The sequence below is a fragment of the Pezoporus flaviventris genome, unplaced genomic scaffold, assembly GCF_033815535.1.
Source record: "Pezoporus flaviventris isolate CSIRO_AGI_PZ_B2104156 unplaced genomic scaffold, CSIRO_AGI_Pfla_v1 ptg000097l, whole genome shotgun sequence".
Lineage (NCBI taxonomy): Eukaryota > Metazoa > Chordata > Aves > Psittaciformes > Psittacidae > Pezoporus > Pezoporus flaviventris.
In genome coordinates this window covers 2,646,219-2,666,646 of record NW_026892645.1, presented here as the reverse complement: position 1 = coordinate 2,666,646, position 20,428 = coordinate 2,646,219, and the positions used below count along the sequence as shown (strand labels likewise).

General features: G+C 40.9%; 1 protein-coding gene and 1 long non-coding RNA gene across 14 annotated transcripts in view; one reads left to right on the top strand and one right to left on the bottom strand.

The window, feature by feature from the left end:
- Positions 1 to 11,028, top strand: part of STRBP (spermatid perinuclear RNA binding protein) — a 60,274-nt gene extending 49,246 nt beyond the window's left edge. For 4 of the 10 annotated variants that reach the window (XM_061477101.1, XM_061477100.1, XM_061477102.1 and 1 more), the window contains exon 17: positions 749 to 3,235. In XM_061477101.1, coding sequence (XP_061333085.1) covers positions 749 to 906 — 158 coding nt within the window. In that variant the 3' untranslated portion in view covers positions 907 to 3,235. The other 6 variants (XM_061477109.1, XM_061477105.1, XM_061477104.1 and 3 more) reach the window with 3 other exon arrangements.
- Positions 1 to 20,428, bottom strand: part of LOC133281465 (uncharacterized) — a 71,598-nt gene that overhangs the window by 48,268 nt on the left and 2,902 nt on the right. For all 4 annotated transcript variants that reach the window (XR_009747528.1, XR_009747526.1, XR_009747527.1 and 1 more), the window contains exons 2-3: positions 12,821 to 12,928; positions 3,942 to 4,034 (exon numbers count right to left, since the gene is read on the bottom strand). This is a non-coding gene — a long non-coding RNA (uncharacterized LOC133281465). The remainder of the gene's footprint in view (positions 1 to 3,941; positions 4,035 to 12,820; positions 12,929 to 20,428) is intronic.

The following is a 20,428-nucleotide window of genomic DNA, read 5'->3' as shown; positions in this document are numbered from 1 at the left end:
CTGGAGTTGTTAAGCTTTTCTTGGCCTTGGCCTTCACAGATTATTTCTCTTCATCCCCAGTTTTTCTCAGATATCTCTTGCATTCTGTGATGGACACAAGCAATCACACGAGAAAAGCCACTGTAAAGCCTTCATGAACTACTGAGATATAGTAACCAAGACACATGTTAACCACTCCTCCTTTTTGGCTCATTCCAGTCATGCTTAGCTCTTTGGGGAAAAAAGGCTGCTGCTGTTTGCCTCTAAGTATTCAGCTGCCCTTTGTGAAACTTACTGTTAGAAATGACAATTCACTGGAATTCACAGCTTTCTTGAGGTGCTGTGGTACCTGCATCAAGCATCGAGCATTTTCTAATGGAAGCTGACGAATATGGCTGTTCCCTGCATTTGACTGCATATGTAGTTTAGGGTATTTTTTTATTGGCAAATAGGGGATGTTTGGGTCATGCCAGCTCTGACAGTGCAGACTTGAGGGCTTCAGCTGCAAGACAGTGCTAAGGAAAAGCAATACAGCATTTAACTGATGCTGAGGTTTAAGAAGGTCATGGGGAGGAGGCTTGTTCTTCAAGCCAAAATGCAGAAGGATGTGAATGTTCTCAGCAATATTTATATGTATCAGTGCTTGGGTATTTTGTGGCCCTGCTTCATGTCCCAGTAGGGGTCTCTCCCTGTGTGTTGGTGTGCAAACACTGATCATCTTCAGGTACTGGAGGAAATGAAACCCACCCCTTCTGTGTTTGTGTTGCAGGCTACGGAGCACCGTATGGGTACAGTACAGCCGCACCAGCTTACGGTATGTATAGCCCAGTAATTAACACATTAGAAATGATACTGAATCTGTTGTGGCAGTCCAAATGTGGCAGTCCAAGGAGAAAGTCAAAGAGATTCAAGCTCTTAAAACCATGACAACAACACCACTTTTATGCCATAACCTTGTGGTTCTTTTTTGGTTGGAGTAGCTTTTCTGCCTATGCTTTGCCTGATTCGTGGAAGGACTGCTTGTTCTAATTGCCTGTTCCCTTTCATACTGAAATTGAAGTAGTTCTCTTACTTTTTACAGCCAATCTGTGCTCCATTCAAAGACTACCGAAGGGCCTATTTCAGCATCTCTGTCCTGTGTTTACCTAAATGGCATTACAGTAGCACTGGCAAAATGTTTGTCCCCAAGCGTAAGTGGCTTGTGGACAAAGCTCCCTTAATGCCATCAATTCCATAAAGTTTATGTGTATATACCCCCACCCTGATGCCCCTGCAGGCTAAAACACTGCTGCTTGGGACAAGCAGAATGGGTTCTGTGTAGTTTGTACTGTCAGCCATCCAGCCACAAGGAAGCTAGGATGTGACTATTCACCACAATGCTTTTTACCAAGAACCACAGCGATATTAGGCTGGCAAAGCACTGGCTTCATCCAGACTGTATCAGAGAGCTATGAGGAAGGGTTTTTCTTAACTCAGCTTCTCCCTCCCCACTGGCTGTTCTTATGCTGGACTAACAATGCACACTTCTAACCGGCCCTTTTGGTTACTTTGAATGAGGTTTATGTGGCAATGGGAGCAAAGCCGTTTGGAGTCAGTGATATGTCCTGGCACATGGAGCAAGCCCTCTCCTGTGCAGGGACTGGGGGAAGCCCAGGACATTTCCAGGCCTGTGTTTTTCATATGGGAAACTAAGCCTGCATTTTGCTATCAATTTTCTGGCTTTTATAGCATTTGGAGTACTGGTTTCTCTCAAATTTGTATAGTTTGGGCAACACCAACTCCCCTGATAGCATTATAAAAGTTAAAAATACTTTGAAACATAGATTTCCTGACTTTATTTTAGAGGTCTGACCTATAAACAGGGGAGGAACGCTGCTGCCTTACTGAAAATGTTCACTTTGCTTGTCTAGGACCAATAGGTCCTACTGCACACTGCTGCAGTGGGAAGGGAAGGGAGAACAGCCCCAGGGGCTGTGCTCACAGTGGGGGATTCTCCTTTCCAAAGTGAAGTTGACTTGTAGAACTCCTGCCCTATGGGCTGGGCAAGTGCTGTGACAGAACAGCAGCTGACAGCAGGGCTGCCCCACTCAGCACTCTCTCTTGTGTTGCATTACACAAAGAACAGCTACATGTTTTCTCAAGGAAAAATGGCTTACTCTCAAGGAAAAAAGGCTTACTAAAATGAGTAAGATGATTTAGGGCTAAGATGAGATGTATCTGCATGTGTGTGTTTTTACAAGCAGCTATACAGTGATGTAAGAGGAACGTAATTGTTACCAACTCTCCTTGTAGCTTTTTGTGCCTTTCTCATTCATTCTGTTCTGTGTTTTTTCTCATGATGCCTATTTTGGGAGCTGGATTTTTATCACTTAGCTGTGTATATGTGACATATCACTGACTTCAAAGCATTGTGGAATTGAATGCCCCCATTTTTCACATAAAGAGTTTCTGTTTTTAATGTCCTATGATTGTGATGCGAAGTCCTGGGATAATGCTTTTTGGCTGTAAGGTAAACATGTCTCTTTGCCTTTGTAAGCTGTTGCATGTTGGGAAACTTCACTTTGATCATCTGGTGCTCTGGAATACCTGCTGTTGCTGCTTTGTGATTTCTAAATGGACATATAGGTTAAATACTAGAATTTAAATAGGCAAGATTTTAAAAAAACAAATCACCATTTAATTATGCAGAAGTCTGTGAGGCCACAAGAACTCTCTAATAATCTTGAAATCAGGCAGATATTAATCTTTCCAGATTTGCCACTTCAATACAGGAGAGGAAATGCAGAATAATGAAGCAGATGCAGCATTTACTGTAGGTGCTTGATTTCTGGCTGACCTACCTGGATGCTTATCAGAACTGCTGAACAGTTTCCCTGTGAGTTTGCTTTTACACACAGCAGTGCCTGTCTAGATTACCTGCAGTTGTAACTGACCTGTGATATTAGCTCAGAACACTGGAGGAGATAGTAGAGTTTAGTTATCGTAACGATTATGAAGCAGAGCTTCAAGTCCAACTGCACGCTCTGCTTTTGAGAGTATTGCTTACTTAAATATTACCAAACACCAGGACAAAAGCAAAGGTTAAGCTAACCATCTGTTTGAAATAGTGCCAGTGTCAAAGTGTTTCTGTTTGTGGGACTCTGCACCCTAAAACCACATTGATTGACTGATCTGGAAAAGGTTAATGAGAACACAATTGTACACTCTTATCTGACTTTCTTGGATCACTGATTTGGAGTCCTCTCCCTTTCTTTTCTCTGTAGGTTTACCCAAGAGAATGGTTCTGTTACCAGTTATGAAATTCCCAACTTATCCTGTTCCCCACTACTCATTCTTTTAGCAAATGGCAGAAGCTAATTCCCACTGATTGAACAACACAGTACAGTACAGAATGTTAGAAGAAAAAAAGCCTTTTTATCCTGTTTTCTTTGAACACATACTTGAGCAAAGTCATTTGTAAAGAAACATCTTTTTCCTACTTTTTGATTTTAACAAAATGCAAATTTAGTTCTCTAAAACTTGAAAAAAAAAAAATGTTCTGTGAAATGTTACCTCATTTTCAAATAACTTATACCAGCCTTCTGTTATAGGGAAGAACTAGAAGCTTAAATCTTACGTTTTAAATGAAGTATCCGATTATGTAAAATTAAATTTGTGAAGGATGTATAGAATATAAAACACTGATCACAAATAAACTGTTTTGTTGTAACACGAGAGTACTGCCTGTTTCCTCATGCAGTCACACAGATCCAGTTAATGACTGTACTTGTGGTAGGGTTATTAAATGCAGGGCAGAGTTCTTTAACAAATAAAAATAGAATAAAAAAACCGAAACCAAACCTCCACAATAGCAACTTTTCAGTTAACATTTAACTTTGTAAATACTATGGTGTGTAATAAACTTAGTAAAATATTGGCTAAAATATTGTTTTATCTTATTTTTTATAGTTAAGCATCAGTACCTGAGTTTCCTTTATAACCTTTAAATCAGCAAACTTTAACTGTGATGTCAGGCACAGTCTTAATTATCCAAGAAGGCTTTTCACTTGCACACACTGCAAAACAAGCAGAACAAAGGGAATTAAGCTCAGACTGTCTCTGCATTAGGTCGCATTCTGTGAAACAAGCACTAAACAAAGGAAGTTCCCACAAAAGGACTCTTGTATGTAATTCCAGGGACACACAGTTCAGTCCGTATTGCCCAGAGAAAGGACAACAATAATGTTACAATCAGATTCTTTAGAGCTCAAAAGCTGCTTTTTTCCATTCTTTTCTGTTTTTTTAAAAAAAATAAGAAAAAAATAAGAAAAAACAAATTGCACTTGTTCTTGTGGCCTTCTTCACTTTACGATTGTCTGCCCACCCTTGATTTTCCATCCACCATTTCTACAGAAAGCATTTTAGTTGTCAATCTTGTATTAAAACAAAGGCATCTCCTTTTCCCCCTTACATTTATAAGAATCTAAAGCAGCAACAAGGTCCCCATGAAAACTTGCTATTTAATTGTCCCAGTTCTTGTTGAGTGCTGCTGTGAAAAGTGACACACTTCAGCCATAGGCCAGTACTTTCTAAGAGTTGGTGCTCAAACCGAAAGACTCCGCTTCCCACCAAGGAGTGTGCGTTCCTGTCTGGAATTCCAGGACAGGCGCCAACTCCAGGCTCTCTCCACCTGTTGTAGAGTTCTGCATAAACTCTGTGGGCTCTAAGAGGGATTCAAGTGGTCTTTATTAAGGTATCACCCCACATCAGCAGCGTTGTTGGCTGCACTTCTCAGGCCTCGCCCGTTGCTTTTCCGTAGGTTTGCTTTAGTTCATGCTCCTTTAAGGAATGCCTTCACACACTGGTTCTCTAACAGATGCTGCTGCCAAGGCAGGGGGAGCTTTTAGATCAAGAGGGTGTAAGAGCAGTGCTTAAAGCAGTGTAAAGTTCCTTCTCCCCTACACCCCCGTTAGAGGGAAAGAAATAGTAGAAAAGCTTATTAAGGGACAGCTTGTGTAACAGGCTGCTTTTCTGGGAATTAACTGAGGTACTTGTGCAGAGGAATGGGTTTGTATCTGAAATGGGTTTCCTTCTGCTGGAGCTCTCACTTTCGTTTGGTGTTGGTGGTACTTTAATAAAAAACGCAGCTCTATTGGCACGTGGTGGCAGCTGTTGTGCCACCAGCCCCAGGTAGTGCCGACACGGAGCAGGGCCTGGGGGATGCGGTCAAATTGAGCAGTGCTCAGAAATCACCATCTACTTTGCTGGCCTATGGATGAAAGGAAGCCATCACGGAGCAGAAAAAGCATGGCTGATAAGAGCCCATTTTTGTTAATCAAATATTCATTAAAGGAATCTTTCCTGTGCACACATTCTTTTTTCCCCACGCCTCTTCTGGAGTTCCCCTGATTGGCAACCATTTGTAGTTTCTTTTTTCCTTTTTTTTTTTTTTTTAATCCCCCAGATTTGTTAAATTTCAAACCAAATCTTCTCTGAACCAATTCTATACAATGAACAGTCATCAGCCAAACGACTTGTTCCAATTTCAGAAACAAGGAGGGCGCTATGCTCTTTTCCAACATGATGGCAGTCATTTCTGATGATTTATAGAAGTCATTCTTTATTTTTTGTCATTTGTTGGGAGTTACTAACCACATTGTAAACTTGCCCCCTTGCTGCATATTTTACATTTCTCTGCTTTACTGAAATATGAATGAGCTGTCAGTTCTTTGTTTAGAAAGTGGTAACCTTGGAAGTGGTAGATGTTTCAATACCTTCAAAGAATTCAAAGTGCCCATTTTACAATGAAAATTCCACTTGCAGCTGAAAGAGCAGAGAAATTTAAATGGAGCTTCAACTTCAGCCAGTCTCTTGGAAATTAACGTGAAGTTTTTGCTTCTCTGCTCTTCTCCCACTGTAGGTGGTTTTTTCATTGACAGTCCCTATTGCCAGCCTCTCAGCATCGCACCTTTTATTATTCACTTGGGCCCTCAAGATTTCTTCTCTGACTTCTAGAACCATCAGGTTGTGTGGCTCGAAATGGCATTTTGTATATGTCTTAAAAGCAAGAACAAACGTGGCTCGTTTTGAGGTTTCTCAACTTCAGACATGGAATCTGAGCTTTTTTCCTTTTTTTTTAAAGTGTTTTTTCTCACTTCCTGAACTTTGTTCCATTTAATGAAAAGCAATACTTACTCCAAGCCACAGTCCTTTCTTTGGGTACATAGCAATAGATGTGTATATACTGCTGGGTATCTCTTTACACTAGAAGGGAAAGACTGGTGTGTTGGGGGGGGGAACCAAACACCAAACCAAGAACAGACCTTGCCGAGTGCCTGCTTGAAGCAGAATCCTGTGTTTGCTTTTGCTACTGAAGTACTTCAGAATTTTAATACTACAACTGTATTTGCATGTTTCCTATAAAAATTGCTACAAGGACTTGCAATGGGCACTCTGCAGCAGTAGTGCTGTGTACCATTGCACATGTCAGCAGACATGAAATGTAGCAAAAAGGCAGGAGAAAAAAGTAGAATATATATTTTTTCCAAAATCGAATTAAAATGATATATTCTCTCTCTCTCTTCCCCACATCATTAATATGAGGCACAAAAAGGGTAGGCCTGAACATAACTTTCAAATGGGTTGCTTTTGTGTCTCTTAAAATCACCGTCAAATGATAGGAAAATACAGTATCTGGTAAACAGCCAGTTTAGAAAACTTCTGCTCTAAATTTACTGAGGTTTTTTCCTCTTAAGTATTTGTATGTTGATATTTTGGGACTGTGAATCAGCAATAACCGAAAGGTGAATGTTTTTTAAATGGTATTGGAACATATATATGTTGCAGCTTAAGACTTCTAAGCAGTTTTCAGCAGGTTAATACCACTTTATTCTCATTCTCTCCGGACCTTCATAGCCATATGCACTTGTATAAAATAAGCAGAAATGTAGTGACTCTAAGCTGAGATCGTGATATAAAGGTAAGAGATTTTATTTTCAGCTTAAAGAATATTTTTATTGTTTTTCCTAAAAATCTCCTATACCTGTGACAATCTTGTATATGGCACGTGTTTATTATGTCTTGTTTAACTAAATGTTTGAACAGGTAATACCTAGGTCTGAATGCCAACTTTGTCTTTTTCAAGGCCACTTCAAATACTCCCATTTAGTTAGAAAATATTACTTTTAAAAAATTGATTTTATCAACAGACTGTTCTCCTTCAAGTATTTTTCTCTTGTGTAGCATAAAAAGCTGTATTGCTACTGCTGTGTCAGGCACTGCATTCCTTGCATACCTGTGGAAAACACTGGGTAGGTACCAAAGCCACGGCCATGGCCTGCACTGAATCCACCCCCTGGTTATAGGTATGTGGAATGAAAATAAGAAGTGGCATGTGTGATACTATCTAACAAGGAGAGAAATTAATTCCCTAAACTATTAGAGCTAACCTCCAAATAAAGAATGAAAGACTTTGATGATACTGCAGTTAAAATCTGCAGAGATCAAATGACATTAGGCCAAATTAATCCATGAAGCAGCCAGGTTTGCTTTCCTCCTGTGGGCGCAGTGGGAGGAGAGGAAGGCAGGCGGGTGGTGATTGCACTCGGCATGAATCATTTGCTGAGCCGTGGTTCTAAAGCTAGAAATCAGGATACAGCCATCCATAAATAACTGTGTTCAGTTCTGTAATAAATGTTTTAACAAGTATTTTACTTGGATTAAAATGGGTTTGGATTATGACCTATATGGTGCACACTCTATGTGTTTTACAGTAGTTTTAAAATACTGTTTTTTAATTTGCCTTTATATAACCTTCCGTTATGCAAAGTTGCACAGTGCAGTGCTGCACCACTGCAGTACCTGAAGTTGCTGGAAACAACTTTTTTAATATAAAAATGGTTTAATAAAAAAGCAAAAGGGAGGGAATTGGTGATGCTGTATTAGCATTTTAGGGTCTCTGTTCAGAGAGGAAAGTGTCTGAAACACCCGACTGATAACAGTTAAAACATTTGGTATAAATTAAGTAGTAGTCTATCAGGCCCGAAGCTTCTTGTTTTGCATCAAAATGTAACAGCAAAAATAAACTGTATTTCATTTCATTATTGAAACATCAGATTCACTAAATAACTGCATGTGTAGGTTTATCCATAACTCAGGGTATGTCTGGATAGAATTCATAAGCTGATACAGAAAGTTGTTAAGTATTGTTAGCTTTGCTGCTGTGGGCAGAAACCTGACCTTGCAGGTGGCCCATGAGTTGGCACCCATGGGACCACATCACCATTTGGTTACATTTGCAGCTGCAACTGATGAGCCATCAGAATGTCCTTCCCGCTCTGTGGGGCAGGTTTTCATCTGCTGTTATCTTCAAGGTGCAAACCTGGGTCTTGGGCTGAAGCTCACTTAAAATTCAGCCCATTCTTCCAGCCTGTCAGGCTAAGCTGTCCTGATTGTGGAGCAGCAGGCTGCTCCAGCTCCTTCAGCAGACAGGAGTTTAGATGCATCAGGGCAATGTTAAGGTGCATTATAATGAACTTCTCTCAAGTATTCCTTTCCTAGCTTAACTGATGTCAGTCTGACAAGCACTGTCCAGTTCAAGGACTGATTATTAAAATGTCTTGCTGGCTCTTATTTGATCTGCTTCTTTGTGGCTTGTACTTGGCAGCTTAATCCATTTGTATTGATTTCCATCAGAACTGCTTTGACTGTGAATTTCTGTATTTTTCTGTCATCACCCTTTTAGCTCTTACAGTCCAAAGCATTCCACTCTGCTGCTTCCAAATTCTCACTTTGTTGTACCTTCTGTTGGAATCAGTGATAAGCTCCTAAGGTGCAGGATTTCCTCAGAACCTGTCTCACTGAAAATGGAACTTGAGCAAAACATTCCCATATTGAAGTGTCATGGATGCAGGCTCCGTAAGTGCCAAAGAGCTTGTTGGCATGGGAGAGAGCAGTTAAATTCTGACAGCAGGTTTTAATCTAACTGAAATACCAAGCTATTATCGGATGAGTAATTTGGGTAACGTCTGCTTGATCAATATTGCAATAAGCACTGTTTTGCTAAGGCAGAACTAGAACTCCTTTCTTTTGCATAATACTTGCAAGTTTCCTTTTTGAAGCCTTCTCACAGGAGCATGGTCTGAAGTGCCTTTTCTGTGAGATCAGAGGTCTGGTTTATGGCTACTAAGTTCTGTATGTCTGGATATACCCAACAGGCAAATATGTAAACCTGGCTCTGTATGCTTGGTGCAGCTGCTAGTGTCACTGCCTATTTTGTAGCACCTTCTCAGTGAAGCAGAAATGCTATTTTATAGTTTGAATTTCTGGTTCATGTTAAAGAGTTCTGGAAAAGTTCCTTTCAATTAGTACATATATAAATAGGACAGCAGGGAAAGTCTGTGTCTGTATACTGCCCACCTTAACTCTAGTTTTAGCTAGCCAGATGACAGCATGTATTTTGGGAGATGGTGTCTGGCACTTAAAGGATGAAAAGAAGCCAGAGATTTACAATAACAAATTGACCTGTTTAATGTATTGTCTGTACTGGAGGTGAATGGCATTTCCACTGACTTTGGAAGAACAATTGTGAGTTTCAGTGGTCTGCTCTGTTAACACTGAGGACAGTGAGGTTGCTTACACAACAGGGAGATGAAATACAGCCTGTTCCACTGTTACAATAGCATGTTTGCCATTAGCCATGCTTGCATAGAAAACCCACAGTCAGGCAGGTACATGCTTTCTCTTTCTACCAGTTTGTGTTTCATGGACCACATGTGTGGAGATGTGTGTCAAATCAGCCTGCTGCACTGTCTGATGGGGTCTGAAGTGCCCCAGCTGGACAGCAGGTCTCTCAGGCCCATCTTCCCACCAGACAATTTAATCCCAGTTGAGTTCTTATACCATCGTAGCACTGGTGTGATAACAGCATTGGTATGACCTTGTTGTGAGATCATGTATTCTAGAAGCAGTCTTTTCCTTTGCTTTGAAACAGGTGAAAGCTAGATAGACGTATTGTTTAGGAATTAGCACGACTTGAGAAGACACCCAGTGCTATTGTACACAGGGTACACGTCAGCTGGTAGCTCCTCTCTGAAAGTGCACAGTTCTGCAAGGAGTTGGCACCTCCATTTCACCAGCTGCAGGGTCAAAACTTGAGTTTTAAACAGCAGTCTTTACAGATGGGAATGCTGAAGTACTGTGTGCTGATAACGATACCTCAGCAGCTTCCCCCCCAATGGGTGTCATCTTCCCAGATGCAACCATGAATTTTTAAGAAATAAGGTACTTGATAAAATCTCACTTTGCCCTATGAGATTTCTCCAGGCATGTTTCTATCTACATAAGGTTTTAAAGGGAACCAGATTGGTTTGGAGAGCTTGGCTAGCTGGAAGCATGGTACGTGATCCTTCCTGCCATCGTGCCCTCTCGCTTGCTGTCTTAAGCACACATTCAGGAGCTGGAACATGGTGACCCAATTCCTGGGCATTGTGCCAGCTGGATGGAGGGAGGCCAGCCTGTACTCATGAAGGGAATGTGTAACATCCAGCCTCTGTTGCCCAAGCGAATTCTGTTGGACGCAGTGCACAATCCAACCCTCACAAAGGCAATTTAGTGCCTGGGTAGGTGGCTCCTAATCTGTCTAATTTGCTGTCATGTAGCCAATGTGAGCTAATGAATGATTCAGCAATTGTCATGGCTGCCACTTAATGTGCTGTAAACCTGCTACTGCGACTTCCACTGCAGCTAAATACCTCTGCTTCTGTGAATGCTTTTCTCCTTCACTGCCTTTCTGATCACCTTCTAACACCCCAGTAAATAAGTGTTTCTAGATTCTTAAAAACCTTTAATCAAAAGCTTCAGAGAAACAAGTTTTCCTACAAATATTTCAACTTACTCATGTGCCAAGGGACTATTTCTACTCATTTACAAAGATCTGTGAAAACTACTCTAGTATCTCTGATCTCTGGAGACTAGGAGTCTTTCTTTGAGAACACTCACCTTCTGGTAGGAAAAAAAATTTAAAGTGTATCTCACTCAATACTGTGCCCTGTAGCCACTGAAAGAACTTAACTGGGGTAAAGTGTACAAATCTAACATTATCTGAGGCTTTTTCTTTCATTTAACTATTGAGAAAAATTTCCATGGACCACAAGTTCCTTTACAGTATTAGGAAACAGAAAATGAAAGAAGAGTAGCATGAGGATTTTTCACAGGGTCTAGGAAAAAAAGTATCTGTTTGCTGGCTGGTGACTCTGGGACATCAATCTCCTGGCACTTCCAAAACTCTAAGATAGCAATAAATATGAGCAGCTCTAACCTATCATCCCTGATCCAGTCCCAGCAATGTCCTGAGAGAGTGTCCCTTGCTTCACCTGCAGTTCTGCATCTGCACTTCTGAGAGCCCCACAGATCATCATAGTCTAGATGTGGGACTCCCAGACATCTCTCCAGAACTGTATAAATGAAGAATACAGTATTTCAGTCTTCACTCAGACAAAATTGCAGGCTTCCCTCTGCCTCTTGCTTTGTAGGCTAAGATACAATCACTCAGTATTAGAACTGCTCCTGCTTAGCTAAATTCTCTGTAGACAGTTGCCTGTAACTTAAACAAGGGAGAAATACGTCCCAGCTTAGATGAGTTCCAAGTCGCAGCAGCAGCTTACAGAACTGGCTACTATTTCCGGTGGCTCTGGGACACAGTACAAGAACTCTGCTGCAGTGGATTCTTTTGGCTACACGATGAGTTCAGATTGTTGTTCACAGTTGTGAAGCTGACTAAGACTTCTCTCTGGCATCAAAAGAATGAAAATGAGCTCTCTGCTGGACTCGCTGAGGAGTTCTGTTAAGAACAGTTGTACTGTCTCAAAAAACGGTAACTCAGCTAGAATGCTCAGGACACAGACCCTCTTGGGCTTCCTGCTGAATAAATCTACTGAAAAATGAGATGCTTTATTGACTTGTTTAAAGCAAAGCAAAGGGATACTGTAGTTCCATCTGCTATCTAAGGTATAAGAGATAGCTTACTTGTTTCATTCTTCTGTTATAGTACATCTGCCTGTTCCTCTAGCCTGGGGTCTTTTAGAAGATGATGCTTTTTCTACTAAGCCTGTCTGACATGGTGTAGGCAATGCAATGCCTTACTAAAAGTATCTGTGTGAATTATGTAAAAGAAAGTTCATCATACTGTACAGTTTAAATTCAGTAAAGTGGTTTCTTCCTCCAGTTCCTGTGGCTCCATGAACCATTCAGACCACATGTTTACCTTCACGTTTAAGGAGTTGAATGTCCCAAAGTGCTCTGTGGAGATGTGCAGTTCAAAAGCAAATTTCTTACTTTGGATGTTATTTTATCTTGTATTTGGTGCCTTAACTCTCTACAATCCAAGGTAGTATATACTGTACCACAGGTAGTTTAATAGTTAAGTGTGCTTTAAAAGAACCCCCTCAAGCATAGTCTAAAGCAACTGTGCAAAGACTGAAGCCTTCTCAGGAGGAGAGTTCTCTGCCACATTTAATTAATAATCCATTGATAAACAAGTTGCAAGAACCACAGATTAAGACTATTTATCTGATTTCCAACTTTAAAGGCTTGTGGCAATAAGATAATGAAGGGTGCAGTCTCTTCTATGCTCTGTAAGTAAACACTAACAATACGCAAAATAGCAAGCCAGAATTGCATGTTTGTGAAACAGCCCTCTGGACTGTTATCTCTACTAGAACAAATTACACTAATACTAAAAGGCATTAATTGAACGTAATTGTCCTTCATTCACTGGTATGGGGGAGTTGCAATGAGTAAGAGTTGGAATTAATTTTTCATTCCAAAAGAGCACATGGGCTTAAGCCTCATTCCTGCCTCTTACCTGGATCTCGAAGCTCCAGGTGCCTTAGCTGCTTTGCAGTTCATGAGGTGTAGTGCAGCTTCTGCCTGAATGCTCACTTCTGAACACATCTGGTGCTGGTAGAATGGACTGAGGCAAGAGAGAGAGAGAAAAGAAAACAAATTAAACTGGAATGCCCTCTCCAGTCTTAAAAGTTGAGCATCTGGGACAGGAAGTTGGAGGAAAAGTTGCACTGCCTTTTCCAAGTCCATTATTAGAGTCTGTGGTAAACCAGCAGCCTCAATACACTAAGAACAGGGGGTGATGGTATTGTTTTTCACTTGTTTAAGTAATAACGCAAGAGCTCTGAGCTAGCCACAGAGCAGGCTCAGAGCTGCAAATGATGTTGCTACAGGAGATAAGCTGGGTTTTTTTTCCTGTTCAATAAACAAGTCCAGGATGGAAGCTTTTCCAGAGAAGAAATCCAGTGAAAAACCTTGATTTCCTGATGCAGCCCTATCCAAAGCAGGGAGACTGCTCCAGGCAGTAGCATGCAACTGAATTCTTGGAGGGAAAGGAATAATAGTAATTTCCTCTAGAGGAATACTAGTAACTTATTTTTTCTACAGTGCCCACAGTGTTCTAGACAACTTGCTTTTACACAGAACAGCACGGCAACAAGGGAAAGCAAATACTGCTTCCACAATTACCTGTTGTAACGCACATACTTCAGGTCACCAACATTGGGGTAACTCGTTATGACAAAGAAGGTTCATCTTTGCAGGAAAGCATATTTTGACATTCTGTCCACTTCTATTTTTAAGCTAGAGGGGAGTTAATTCTAGCACTCATCTGTTTCGAAGGGAGTAGAGCAGAAGGTAAGTTTTAACTTTGTACTTTGAAGCTGCTATGAGTAAGTTGTTTAACAGTGTTCCATGGGAACAACCTGATGTACTTCATTTTCTTTATGTTCATTTCCACATTCTTAGAAAAGCACAAGCTTGTGTAAGCATAATCAATACAAAGTTACTCAGGGTACTGTGTCATCTCAGCAGTGGACACAAACTGCATCTTCAGTCAACAGGCACATATAAATCAAGCTTAAATTAAGAGGAACAGAACATCTTGGCAGGTTTTGCTTTACTACTGGCACTGTTACTATTTAATGATCTATGCATATGGCAATATGTGTATTGCTGCACTCCCAACAGAACCTGTAGTTCTGTATGGGCATCCTGTAAACTAACGAAGTAAAATGTAGTCAGTGTAGGGGAGAGAGTATTCTTCTTTCATTATATCCACAGAGAACTGTTTACAAGCAGACAGAAAGTGATACTGCTCAAAGCAGAAAAACGGTGGGCTGAAGAACAACATTCAGAGCAGTACAGCTTTTGAAAAGCTAGTGATTCTAACTAAATTTTCATTAGTTATGAAAATTCTGATTTGCTGTACAGATTAGTTCCTGTGTTTTCAAACTAGTATCACTGCTTCCCTGCTCAAAATAACAGGATAAAGACCAGTGTAGCTTTCTAGTAACATCTGTTACATGAAAATACAGAAAGCAGAAGCTGTACTGCAGAGAGCATATTCAACTACAGAGCCATTCTCTGGGCAATGCTGCATAATTCAAGAGTGGGTAAATTTGCCTTCAGGGACAACACAACACATAACAGATGCTACAAAAAAAAAAAAAAAAAAAAAACAAAAACGAACCACCACAGAAAAAAGCCTCGAAGCTTCGTCCACTCATACATTTATTCTTCCCTGAAAAAGGGACAAGTACACTCATATGTGCTTAGTGAGTTATACATCAGACACCACAAAGGTCCTTAAGGACACCTTTTAAAGTTAGTCTCCTTTTGGACAGAAAAGGGAGAAAGTTGACTCTGTCTTCCAGTTCCAAAGTGCAGTGTCTTATTTCTGATCCTAACCCTAAGTCAATATTTATTGATCGAACTGACTAAGCTTTTTAGGTCGACAAGCTCTCCACAAAGTAATTCTGTTCTCTCAAGCCTCTGCAGGGGCCAGCAACTGGTGCTTAACTACTACTTCCACTTCTGTATGTCACCTGTCCTCCAGGTCTCCCAGAGCCAGTCTGGGCCACCTGCACTTCCAAGAGAGCAACACTGCTGGGGGGGGGACTGTCAAAAGCACTGAAACACTCCAGTGAAGTCTCAATGGGCTGTATGCTTTAAAGTCCTGTCCAGTTCTCAGTGACAAAGTTGAGCATGAAACCTGTACTGCCAAATGTACCAGCCCCTTAAATGAGAAGGAAATCTATGGGAAGCAGTCTCGGAAGTGGAGATTTTGAGGAAAGGCTGGTATTTTTCAGGTCCAACTCATGAGATTTTTCTTTTTTAAATGGTTGAGCTTCCACCCACCAAAAATCACCATCAGTCAAATTAATTAAAACTGTTCCTGTTAATCTGAGCTAAAACATCCCCCTGTGTAACCCAAACCACCATCACCCATCCATCTAAAGAATTCTCAAGCAAAGAATCCTCGGGAGGCAGAGCCCTGCTGAGTCTGCACACTAGGAGGCAGACAGGCAATGTGGCAGTGCAGTATAATGTGACTTTTCTGATGACAATTAATTCTCAAAACAAGGAAAAGACAGGGGCAGTGTTTCATGCTCAGCAAGTTTGTGGATGGAAGGAATGCAATTCTATAAATCACTTGTACTGTATTTCTGTTTCTAGACTTGAATGAATTTCACTTTTCCTTTGTGGGTCAGCACAGTAAAACATTAAAAGAAAAGGTCTATTTTTCTAAATCTCTCTCACCAATAGGGGTCTGGCCTGTAACCAACAGATGGATATCTTTATCCACAGAGGACACAGTGTTTATTTTTACACTAAGATTGGACATGGCATTGAATAAAAAGAAGTATGACCTTTGAACTATCTAAACCTTAAATACTATGAACAAATTCTACAAATGAGTAATATGGTGGACAATTCCATCTTTCTTCCCCATAAATCTCTCAGAAGAAGTTACCTAGAATTAAACTTCCAAATGAAGTACCACAGATCCCTGTGGTCTAATTTCAGACTACTTTCAAAATATTTTAAGATTTCTCCCAGTTTTTAATGTGTAGAGAACAACGTTTAAACTATTCCTGACTATAAATAAAGCAACTTCAAATAATTTGGCAACAACTGTAGTTATTTATAGCATTAAAAATGTAATTGGAACATTCAAATTGTCTTAATTCGGTAGCAGCTGAGTGGAAAGAAAAATAACTGCACACTGAGTTTTAAATGGAGCTGTATCTACTCACTAGCCAAGAAAGCCTGCAAATGTAAAGAAAATGGAACGCTCTTTGTACATGAAGTTGCTTCCTCACGTGATGCTGTACCCTGTACACTCGGCTTCATTTGGCTTCTGTGTTGTGGTTTGTGTGCCAGCCACTGTTATTAACTGTACACAACACTTAGATCTGCACTGTAATCTTGGTTCATTTGCCACTGATTGTAACCCAATGCTACAGATTTCTCTGTATATAAAACCGTAACCATGTCCCATTTGCTTCCAAGAGCATACAATAAAGGCATCTCTCTGTAAACAGGAATTATGGCCTTATGATTGGTTTGGGGTTTTTTGTTTACAGTGAGGAAACTGGCTTTAAGGTTTTTCAAAGCCTAGGAAGCCAAACCACAGAAGTGCATTTGACTTCAGTCAGGTAATAGGTTCAGCACAAAGGGGAGACAGGCTTCCTAAGGCTGCAGTTTTATCAGAGATGAGTATTAGCAAAGTGGTGACTCCAAGATGTAAACCTAAAGCAGATTTATGCTGCAACAAGCAGAATGCATTCCTTCACAAAGGTGGCAGTGAACAGAGTATACAGGAGTGAAACTGGGCAAGGGCTGCTGCACACAAGTAACCCTGGGGTTTAGCCAATGGCAGCAGTAACAGAAAAGCCCAGAGAAGGCTGTGCTGGCCAGGAGGCAAGTTTTACCTCAGAATGTAAACTGGACATTTCCTAGGATCTGGCTAATTAGAAAAAAAAAAGTATGTCTGTTTTCTTAAAACATAAATTACATGTATTAAGAATACATAAGGTTCTTTCTCAAACTTTTCTTTTCTCCTGCCCTCTCATTTCACTGTATTTCCTAAACATTAAATTCCTGCTGCCCAAGTTTGCCCTCTGAGGTCTGAAGCAAATCTGAGCAATTTCCTCGTCCGGAGACATGAGGGCAGGAATTGAGGATACCATGGAATTGTGTGGCTGTTCATTGCTTGAGGCTGCAACTCATGGTAAGATTTACTGGAATATACAAGTATGTCCAGCTGCCTGGACTTACAGAACACAGTTTTACTCTAAAAGGGAAGACAGAGCAGTCATCATATGCTCTTACCTTTTCTTTGAAGTATTTTTTCTGGTCTTTAATTCAGAATTTAAAGTCTAAGTGCAGAGCTCACTAATTAAATTCAGAGATCAACCCTGAGGAAGGATTCAAAACTGTTGTGAGCTGGCTGAAGTTGAGATTGCTCTTAATAAAATGAGAAGTATGGAACCCCACACCTTAGCATATATAACTGGAATAAGACAGTGAGAGACTTTTACACTCAACAAAACAGTGTGCAGCCAGCTGAGTCTGCTGTTGTGCAGCAAACAAGTCAGTTGTGAAGAGCGAGCTATTGAGGGACCACTGTGCCAAAACCAACTAAACTATGCATCACTTAAAAGTCAGAGCTGCATCAAATATTTAGCAAGTAAGATCCATAAAGGCCTGAATACAGTCAGTTAAGAAAACATCATTAACACTTGGCTGTAACAGAGGTCAATTCTACCCTATGTATCAGCCTAATATCATACCTATGTACATGCTTAATGTTGGTGAGCTTATTAAGAGGTCATTCAGAAAGCTACCTCAGGATTATCATCTCAGAGGTGCTGAGAAGGCTGACAGCTTTTCAGCATAGCCTGGCAACTGCTGGTCAGTGACAGCTAGTGAAATGAGCTGGGTCCACTCCAGGAGCCAGCTGACATTCTGTGGCCTCACAGGAATGAGACAAGGAGTAGATAAGGGAGGAGTGCATGGGAGGAGTAACACAATACCCAGTCTAGACTGATAAAGGAGGTTGGCATGTCCTTTTCACTGCGGGACATCTACTTTTAATTTTATTCCTTTCATGCTGTAGCTAAACTAAACTTGCCCAGACACGCAGTGTCTTGCTTGGGAGAACAGGGAAGCTGCCACGTGTGGCCCCTTGTACTCACTATCATTACCGCCTCTCTCCCCCACCGCCTCCAAATCTCCAAACAATTCCTAGTTTTGTCTACTTTTTCTCAGCACACTGCAGCATCTCTCACTATCAACCTGCAGATGAATGCATGCAGTGAAATCTGCAACAGAAAGCCCCTTCATCATTTCCAGGCCCCTCTCAACACTGCTTGACCACTCCAGCCCCATCCCTCGCTGGCACAGCACTGAAGGGATCCATGCAAAAGGAGCCATCTGCTTACAAAGCAGGATGCCCAGTTCATCTTGCTGTAATCAAAGCACCTTGAAAACGTTTATTTGCTCAGAGAGAAAGTAGGAAAAAAAAAATATTTAGTGAGTGATATTCATGAAATTAACAAGCAGCCTGTCACTTCCACATGCAAAGAACTGCTGCATCTCCAAACCGGCCCAAAAAAAAAAAATCAGAGAACTGGCTCTAGTCTCACTTTACAATAAACACACAATACCAAACAATGGAAATTTCATGTCCTACTTTCTCTTAATTTCAGCAGCCTCATTTATCGAGATGTCAGTTCCTTTTTTTCATGAATAAACAACAGATCCCAAATGCAAGGTTTTGTAACAGACGTTTGGGACAGTGAGGGTGGACAAAAGCTCTTACTTACTCAAAAGCACACCTCTGGCCTGTGTACAGCAAGCAATAAACCATCCCTCACACTGGTCTACTTTGATGCTGGTCTGTTTTAAGAGACTTGCAAAATGGTAAGGAAAAGCAGTTAATGCAGAGGGCAAATAAAGGTCTACTTTCAAAAGAAAAGTAGGATATTTAACAGTATCTCAAACAAGGACATCTATGTTCCCCAGGCTCACAGACAACCTTCCACAAGACTTATAAATGGTTGATGATTCCAGGCTTTCTTCCAAAAAAAAACTATATCAGAAGCAGTATGTCAGCATTTAGGTTTGTGAGCACTTAGATGCATGACAGACCAAACCACACCCAACTTGCCACAGGACTGCTAACTGGGTGACAACTATTAGTTAAAGACTTCAGCATGGGATCAATTCCTATTGTTCCACAAAGAGTAAATCCAGAACCAGATTACAAAACTGACCACTGGATGCCAGCTGTGGTGATGTGAATTTCATGCTCAAAATGTGTCCCACAGACTACTGCACTCCCCTTCAGTTCCCCCATCAAGTACCTAATACAAGAGTCTCCCCAGTACGAGAGGAATCTCCATCTCTGCTGCACAACTCCCTGCTGGCACTTTACACTTGCTTGACTATTACCTATCCTTAACACGGCAAGCCTTCAATAAACCAGAAGCATCCCCTTTGCTAAACTAGCACAAATTCTTCATGAACAGCACCCCTCTTTCTGCAAGAATAGGGTGTCACCTCTCTTGATTGCTCACAACATAATGCTGACTTCAGTTGTCTGCTGCAGGATTTGAGTTCCAGCAAGTCAGCTAGAAAGAATTCTTCTCTTTCCCATTTGCTAAGCTGTAAATTTTCCTTCCTTTTTGTAACCCCAATCCTTGCTACATTCAACTGGAAGAAACTTGAGCTGCTAACGCTTTCAAGGCCTTGAATTAATCTTCACTTTGGGCTATATATTTCAGCATATTTATTTGTGAAGGCTGTGTGTACTCTTGTTACAATAATACAAAAAGGCCCTTTTTGCTCCAGGCACAAAACAAAAATCTAGAAAGGCATTTGAATCTCAAAAAAAGGTCACATAGCCCAACACAAATAACACTTCCCTCTCACCCTCTCATATACGTGCTTAGATGCCAACAGATAACCAAAGATGAGATCTCCTGCTTGCAGGAAAAGGCAGACTCAGCCCTGCTGGTTAGGATTTAGTCAAAGAGATTTTAAAAATCTGAGTAACTTCTGATTCCAGTAGAAGAGGGAAGGCTGAAACAGCGCAAGATGGCAAACTATAGCCCAGTAAATCAAATTAGGTTGACCTGCAAAGCAGTTCCACCCAAACTCCTTTATTGCTGACACTACAGGTCTTGAGGAAGCAACAAGATTTTTGCATACAGCACATAGTAAGCATGTGGACAGTGGTTGCATCGCACAGGGCAGTTATCCTGGTTTTGAGAAAGATGGTGTTACATGTTGAAGACACAGAACTGTCTGCAGCCTGGGAACTGCAGAGGTCTATGACTGCCTTAGTTTAGGGTGTGAATAAATAAACCTGAAAAACAAAAATGAGAGCAAATCCCAGTGACTGGAAGAAGGGTGAGGAGAGCTTTCTCCATCTTCTATTAATAGTTATTGCAAAAACCTTCCTTATGCTGGTTAAGATTCAAGGCTTAAATCCCCAGAAAATTAAGGCAAATTGCAAAAAACTGATCCAAACTGACTTTGAGGACTCTGTTTCCATGCGATCTGGGAAGAAAGGTGCTCTTCAGAACAAGCCAAGAGCCAGTTTGCAAGCCTCAACCAC